Raw genomic sequence first — 7,546 nt, 5'->3', positions numbered from 1 at the left:
CATGGACGTCCCCGTCAGCCCAGCGGTCTGAAGGCGGAGGCTGGGACAAAGAGGGCGTGGACGTGGGTGATGGAGGAGCTGGACGGCCTCTCTGCTGTGGTGTCCTCCCAAGAGAACCTCCGTCCAAGCCCGTCCCCGCCGCGGCGGCGGGCCCTCTAGCGTCGGCCGCCTGCCGCCGTTCCGTCTGAAGTCCATTCGTCTAGCGAGCGCCAGCGGAGGACGAACACATGAGTGGAGGCGGCGCCCTGCAGCAGCGCACCACCTACCTCATCTCCCTCACCCTGGTGAAGGTGGAGGCTGTGGAGGGGGATGGAGCAGAGGCCAAAAGCAGCGCCCAGGGGAAGGAGGTGGAGGCCGGGGGTGGAGGCAGGGAGGCCGGTGAGGCCGGGGTGAGGGTGGAGGCCCAGACCGTGAGGGGTGGAGGCGGGGCCGGGGGCGTGTCGGAGGACGCCGGGAGACGAACCACCGAGGAGCTTCGGGACGGCCCCCCGACGGACAAGATGGCCGCCGGTGGCGAGGAGCCCCCGCGTGACCTCCCAACCCCTCCGCCTGCCCCCGAGGCGACGCGGTGCCCGTCTCCACCTGCACCTCCACCCCCGCCGGTGGAGGGGGCGGAGCCGGACGGTCGCACCCCGACCAGGACCGGCCTGCAGGTCCGCCCGGCCGGCCAGCGACCCGTCAGTCTGCTGAAGTCCCACCGGAGCGCGGCCCCCCGGGGCCGCGAGGGCCGGGAGGGCCGGGAGCGCAGCCCCACGGCGGCCCAGAGCCTGGACAGGAAGGACTGCCGCGTGGCGACGCGCTCGCCGGGGCCGTGCAGGGCGTCCTGGGCCGAGGCCAGCAGGCCCGAGGCCTGGAGGGACCCGCAGGACCTGCGGGACCTGCGGGACCTGCGGGACCAGGCCGCGGCGGCGCCGGAGGCGGGAGGCGATGGCGGCGCCGCGATGCTCCCCAGGAAGGAGCGGCTGAAGTCGGGCTCCACTTCGCTGCCGGCGCCGCCGACCCCGGGCCGCAAGCCGCCACGCAAAGGGAAGAGCCGCACGCTGGACAACAGCGACCTGAACAGCCTGTCGGAGGACCTGGCGCACACACACACACACACACACACACACACACACCAGGGCCAGCACACACACACACACACACACCAGGGCCAGCGCGCCGCCGCCAAGGACAGGAAGATGCTCAAGTTCATCAGCGGCATTTTCACCAAGAGCAGTTCAGGGTCAGCGGGGTCGTCGACCACGCCTCCGCCCGTCTACATCCAGAGAGACTCCAGCGAGGAGGAAGGTAGGAGGGACCACACACACACACACACACACACACACACACACACACACACACACACACACACACACACACACACACACCCAGACGACCTGGTGGTTGGGGGGGGGATTGCAGAACATGCTAATCCCATTTTATCCATTCCACCCACTGCATGTTCACCTCCACCCTGCTTCACCTCCACCCTGCTTCACCTCCACCCTGCTGCTTCACCTCCACCCTGCTGCTTCACCTCCTCCCGGCTGCTTCACCTCCTCCACCCTGCTTTAGTGCTTTGTCTCCGTCAGCTCTCCTCCTCCTGAACACGTGTGTCGTTACAAGACGTGACGTTAAAGCTGCACATCAACACGTCTGGAGGAGCGACGCTTCATGTGTTCATGTGTTCATGTGTTCATGTGTTCATGTGTTCATGTGTTCATGTGTTCACTCACTGATTGTGTATTCACACTGTGGATTGTCTCTCTCTCTCTCACTCACACACACACACACACACACACACACACACACACACACACACACACACACACACACACACACACACACACACACACACACACACACACACAGTACGAGGGCAGAAGGAAGTGTTGCCATGGCAACCAGCAGGACTGCTGTTACAGAGGCAGAGTCTGATGAAACCAAAGAGTGGAGGTGTGTGTGTGTGTGTGTGTGTGTGTGTGTGTGTGTGTGTGTGTGTGCGTGCGTGCGTGCATGCGTGTGCGTGTGTGTGTGTGTGTGTGCGTGTGTGTGTGTGTGTGTGTGTGTGTGTGTTATTGTAATTATTGTCCTCCTTTTGCTACCAACCAGCTCCGACCCCAGCAGGGCTGGTCCAGGTTCTGGAACTCCAGGTTCCAGTTCAGGTTCCAGTTCAGGTTCCAGTCCAGGTTCCACTTCAGGTTCCAGTTCAGGTCCAAAGAAGCAGGTGTTTCACCACCAGGAGGCAGTAGAACCTCGTCGTTACGTCACTGATTTCACCAAAGTAGGAACCAGGAGACGGACTGTAACAGTGTCTGGAGAGGAAATGACAACAACAACAACAATAATAACAATAATAATAATAATAATAATAATCCATCCATCCATCTATTTTCTGCCGCTCATCCAGGCCGGGTCCTGGAGGCAGCAGTCTAGCAGAGTGGCCCAGACTTCCCTCACCCAGACTCTTCCTCCAGCTCTTCTGGTGGAACCCCAAGGTGTTCCCAGGCCATAGAGAGACATAGTCCCTCCAGGTGTCCTGGGTCTGCCCCGAGGCCTCCTACCAGTGGGACATGATGGAACACCTCCCTGGGGAGGCGTCCGGGGGGCGTCTGAGACAGGTGCCTGAACCTCCTCATCTGCTCCTCTGGATGTGGAGGAGCAGCGGCTCTACTCCGAGCTCCTCCTGGTGACTGAGCTCCTCCCCCTATCTCTAAGGGTGACTGAGCTCCTCCCCCTATCTCTAAGGGTGACTGAGCTCCTCCCCCTATCTCTAAGGGTGACTGAGCTCCTCCCCCTATCTCTAAGGGTGACTGAGCTCCTCCCCCTATCTCTAAGGGTGACTGAGCTCCTCACCCTATCTCTAAGGGTGACTGAGCTCCTCCCCCTATCTCTAAGGGTGACTGAGCTCCTCCCCCTATCTCTAAGCGTGACTGAGCTCCTCACCCTATCTCTAAGGGTGACTGAGCTCCTCCCCCTATCTCTAAGCGTGACTGAGCTCCTCCCCCTATCTCTAAGCGTGACTGAGCTCCTCCCCCTATCTCTAAGGGTGACTGAGCTCCTCACCCTATCTCTAAGCGTGACTGAGCTCCTCCCCCTATCTCTAAGCGTGACTGAGCTCCTCCCCCTATCTCTAAGGGTGACTGAGCTCCTCCCCCTATCTCTAAGGGTGACTGAGCTCCTCCCCCTATCTCTAAGGGTGACTGAGCTCCTCCCCCTATCTTTAAGGGTGACTGAGCTCCTCACCCTATCTCTAAGGGTGACTGAGCTCCTCACCCTATCTCTAAGGGTGACTGAGCTCCTCACCCTATATCTAAGCGTGACTGAGCTCCTCCCCCTATCTCTAAGGGTGACTGAGCTCCTCCCCCTATCTCTAAGGGTGACTGAGCTCCTCTCCCTATCTCTAAGGGTGACTGAGCTCCTCCCCCTATCTCTAAGGGTGACTGAGCTCCTCCCCCTATCTCTAAGGGTGACTGAGCTCCTCCCCCTATCTCTAAGGGTACGCCCAGTCACCCTACGGAGGAAGCTCATTTCAGCCGCTTGTATCCGGGATCTGGTTCTTTCGGTCATGACCCATAGTTCATGACCATAGGTGAGGGGAGGAACAGGTGAGGGTAGGAACAGGTGAGGGGAGGAACAGGTGAGGGGAGGAACAGGTGAGGGTAGGAACAGGTGAGGGGAGGAACGAAGATTGACCGGTAAATCCAGAGCTTCGTCTTTTGGCTCAGCTCCTTCTTCACCACGACGGACCGATACAACGTCCACATAACTGCAGACGCTGCACCGATCCGCCTGTCGATCTCACGCTCCATCTTTCCTCCACTCGTGAACAAGACCCCAAGATACTTAAACTCCTCCACTTGGGACAAGGGCACTCCACCGACCTGGAGGGGGCAAGCCACCTTTTTCTGGTGGAGAACCATGGCCTGGGATTTAGAGGTGCTGATCTTCATCCCAGCTGCTTCACCCTCGGCTGTGAACCGTGTCAGTGCACGCTGAAGGTCCAGGTTTGATGGAGCCAACAGAACCACATCATCTGCAAATAGCAGAGATGAGATCCTGTGGTCCCCAAACCGGACCCCCTCCGGCCCCTGGCTGTGCCTAGAAATTCTGTCCATATATATGATGAACAGAACCGGTGATAAAGGACACCCCTGCCGGAGGCCAACGTGCACAGGGAACAGGTCCGACTTACTGCCGGCAATGTGAACCAGACTCCTGCTCTGGGCATCCAGGGACCGGACAGCCCTCAACAAGGGACCCCGGACTCCGTACTCCCGGAGCACCCCCCACAGGACGTCCTGAGGGACGCGGTCGAACGCCTTCTCTAGATCCACAAAACACGTGTGGACTGGTTGGGCGAACTCCCACGAACCCTTGAGCACCTGGTGGAGGGTCTAGAGCTGGTCCAGTGTTCCACCATCAGGAGAACCTGGTGGAGGGTCTAGAGCTGGTCCAGTGTTCCACCATCAGGAGAACCTGGTGGAGGGTCTAGAGCTGGTCCAGTGTTCCACCATCAGGAGAACCTGGTGGAGGGTATAGAGCTAGTCCAGTGTTCCACCATCAGGAGAACCTGGTAGAGGGTATAGAGCTGGTCCAGTGTTCCACCATAAGGAGAACCTGGTAGAGGGTATAGAGCTGGTCCAGTGTTCCACCATCAGGAGAACCTGGTGGAGGGTATAGAGCTGGTCCAGTGTTCCACCATCAGGAGAACCTGGTGGAGGGTATAGAGCTGGTCCAGTGTTCCACCATCAGGAGAACCTGGTGGAGGGTCTAGAGCTGGTCCAGTGTTCCACCATCAGGAGAACCTGGTGGAGGGTATAGAGCTGGTCCAGTGTTCCACGACCAGGACGAAAACCACATTGTTCCTCTTGGATCCGAGGTTGGACTAACGGCCGGACCCTCCTCTCCAGTACCCTGGAATAGACTTTCCCGGGGAGGCTGAGGAGTGTGATCCCTCTGTAGTTGGAACACACCCTCCGATCCCCCTTCTTAAAGAGAGGGACCACCACCCCGGTCTGCCAGTCCAGAGGTACTGTCCCCCCCCCCCCGCCCGCCACGCGATGTTGCAGAGACGAGTCAGCCACGACAGTCCCTGCACATCCAGAGACTTAAGGAACTCTGGGTGAATCTCATCCACTCCCGGTGCCTTGCCACCGAGGAGCTGAGCAACAACCTCGGTGACTTCAGCTTGGTAATGGACGAGTCCACCTCTGAGAACCCAGCCTCTGCTTCCTCAATGGAAGACGTGGTGGTGGGACTGAGGAGGTCCTCCCAGGGACTCCAGGAAGGTCGGCTACTCTGAACTGCTGTTCGGTCCATAGGCCGAGACAACAGTCAGAGACCTGTCCCCTACTCCAAGGCGTAGGGACGCAACCCTCTCGTTCACTCGGGTGAAGCCCCCTGCTGTCCCCTGCTGTCCCCTGCTGCCCCCTGCTGTCCCCTGCTGTCCCCTGCTGTCCCCTGCTGTCCCCTGCTGCCCCCTGCTGCCCCCTGCTGACCTCAGCCTACCGGCACTATGCCGGACCAGACCTGGAGGTGGACTGAGTTACAACCATGTCACCATGGAAACACAACCAGTAGTTTATGTTGTACTTGACTGTTTGTCTCTGTCTCTGCAGTGAATCTCGCCAACAGCCAGGAGTTTAGCCTGAACAGAGCCGTTCCTGAACTCCGCCTGGTGAGGAAACACCACCTGAACACCACCTGAACACCACCTGAACACCACCTGAACACTACCTGAACACTACCTGAACACCACTAGAACACCACCTGAACACCACCTGAACACCACCTGAACACCACTAGAACACTACCTGAACACCACCTGAACACCACCTGAACACTACCTGAACACCACCTGAACACCACTAGAACACCACCTGAACACCACTAGAACACTACCTGAACACCACTAGAACACCACTAGAACACCACCTGAACACCACCTGAACACTACCTGAACACCACCTGAACACCACTAGAACACCACCTGAACACCACTAGAACACTACCTGAACACCACCTGAACACTACCTGAACACCACCTGAACACCACTAGAACACCACCTGAACACCACTAGAACACTACCTGAACACCACTAGAACACCACCTGAACACCACCTGAACACCACCTGAACACTACCTGAACACCACCTGAACACCACTAGAACACCACCTGAACACCACTAGAACACTACCTGAACACTACCTGAACACCACTAGAACACTACCTGAACACCACCTGAACACCACCTGAACACCACCTGAACACTACCTGAACACCACTAGAACACTACCTGAACTCCACCTGAACTCCACCTGAACACCACCTGAACACCACTAGAACACCACCTGAACACCACCTGAACACTACCTGAACACCACCTGAACACTACCTGAACACTACCTGAACACCACCTGAACACCACTAGAACACCACCTGAACACCACCTGAACACCACTAGAACACCACCTGAACGCCACCTGAACACCACTAGAACACTACCTGAACACTACCTGAACACCACTAGAACACCACCTGAACTCCACCTGAACTCCACCTGAACTCCACCTGAACACCACCTGAACTTCTTTCCCCAGGGAATTCTGGGAAGTCCATCCAGCGGGAAGTCTGCGCTGGTGAACAAGTACATCAGCGGGAGTTACGTGTCTCAGGAGAGGAGCGAGGGTGAGACCAGAGACCAGAAACCAGAGACCAGAGACCAGAGACTAGAGACTAGAGACTAGAGACTAGAGACTAGAGACCAGAGACTAGAGACTAGAGACTAGAGACTAGAGACTAGAGACCAGAGACCAGAGACCAGAGACCAGAGAACAGACACCAGAGACTAGAGACTATAGACTAGAGACTAGAGACCAGAGACCAGAGACCAGAGAACAGACACCAGAGACCAGAGACTAGAGACTAGAGACTAGAGACCAGAGACTAGAGACTCGAGACCAGAGACCAGAGACCAGAGACCAGAGACTAGAGACTAGAGACTAGAGACCAGAGACCAGAGAACAGACACCAGAGACTAGAGACTAGAGACTAGAGACCAGAGACCAGAGACCAGAGAACAGACACCAGAGACCAGAGACTAGAGACTAGAGACTAGAGACTAGAGACCAGAGACCAGAGAACAGACACCAGACACCAGACACCAGAGACAAGAGACAAGAGACAAGAGACCAGAGACCAGAGACCAGAGACCAGAGGCCAGAGACCAGAGACTAGAGACTAGAGACTAGAGACTAGAGACTAGAGACTAGAGACTAGAGACCAGAGACCAGAGACCAGAGACCAGAGTTCATGTTGTCATTGATCCGTACGATCAGCTGATTGATCACGTGACTCGTCCTCGCCAGGCGCCAGGTTCAAGAAGGAAGTGCTGCTGGACGGTCAGAGTCACCTGCTGCTGATCCGAGAGGAGGCGGGGCCACCTGACGCCCAGGTGTGTGTGTGTGTGTGTGTGTGTGTGTGTGTGTGTGTGTGTGTGTGTGTGTGTGTGTGTGTGTGTGTGAGAGTGTGTGTGGTACCAACGTAGTCCACTGTGGTTCCAG

At 57.4% G+C, this 7,546-nt stretch overlaps 1 protein-coding gene across 1 annotated transcript in view; it reads left to right on the top strand.

The window, feature by feature from the left end:
- Positions 1–227: 227 nt before the first annotated feature.
- LOC308148222 (arf-GAP with GTPase, ANK repeat and PH domain-containing protein 2-like) overlaps positions 228–7,546 on the top strand; it is a gene marked incomplete at both ends in the record, with an annotated part of 15,142 nt that continues 7,823 nt past the window's right edge. Inside the window, 4 exon segments of the mRNA XM_080521666.1 lie at positions 228–1,287; positions 5,601–5,659; positions 6,584–6,671; positions 7,352–7,437. Of these exon segments, the coding sequence (XP_080377792.1) occupies positions 228–1,287; positions 5,601–5,659; positions 6,584–6,671; positions 7,352–7,437 (1,293 nt within the window).

The sequence above is a fragment of the Blennius ocellaris genome (assembly GCF_963422515.1).
Source record: "Blennius ocellaris genome assembly, contig: SCAFFOLD_61, whole genome shotgun sequence".
In the NCBI taxonomy this organism is placed as follows: Eukaryota; Metazoa; Chordata; class Actinopteri; order Blenniiformes; family Blenniidae; genus Blennius; species Blennius ocellaris.
This window is presented reverse-complemented; position numbering and strand designations above follow the sequence as displayed.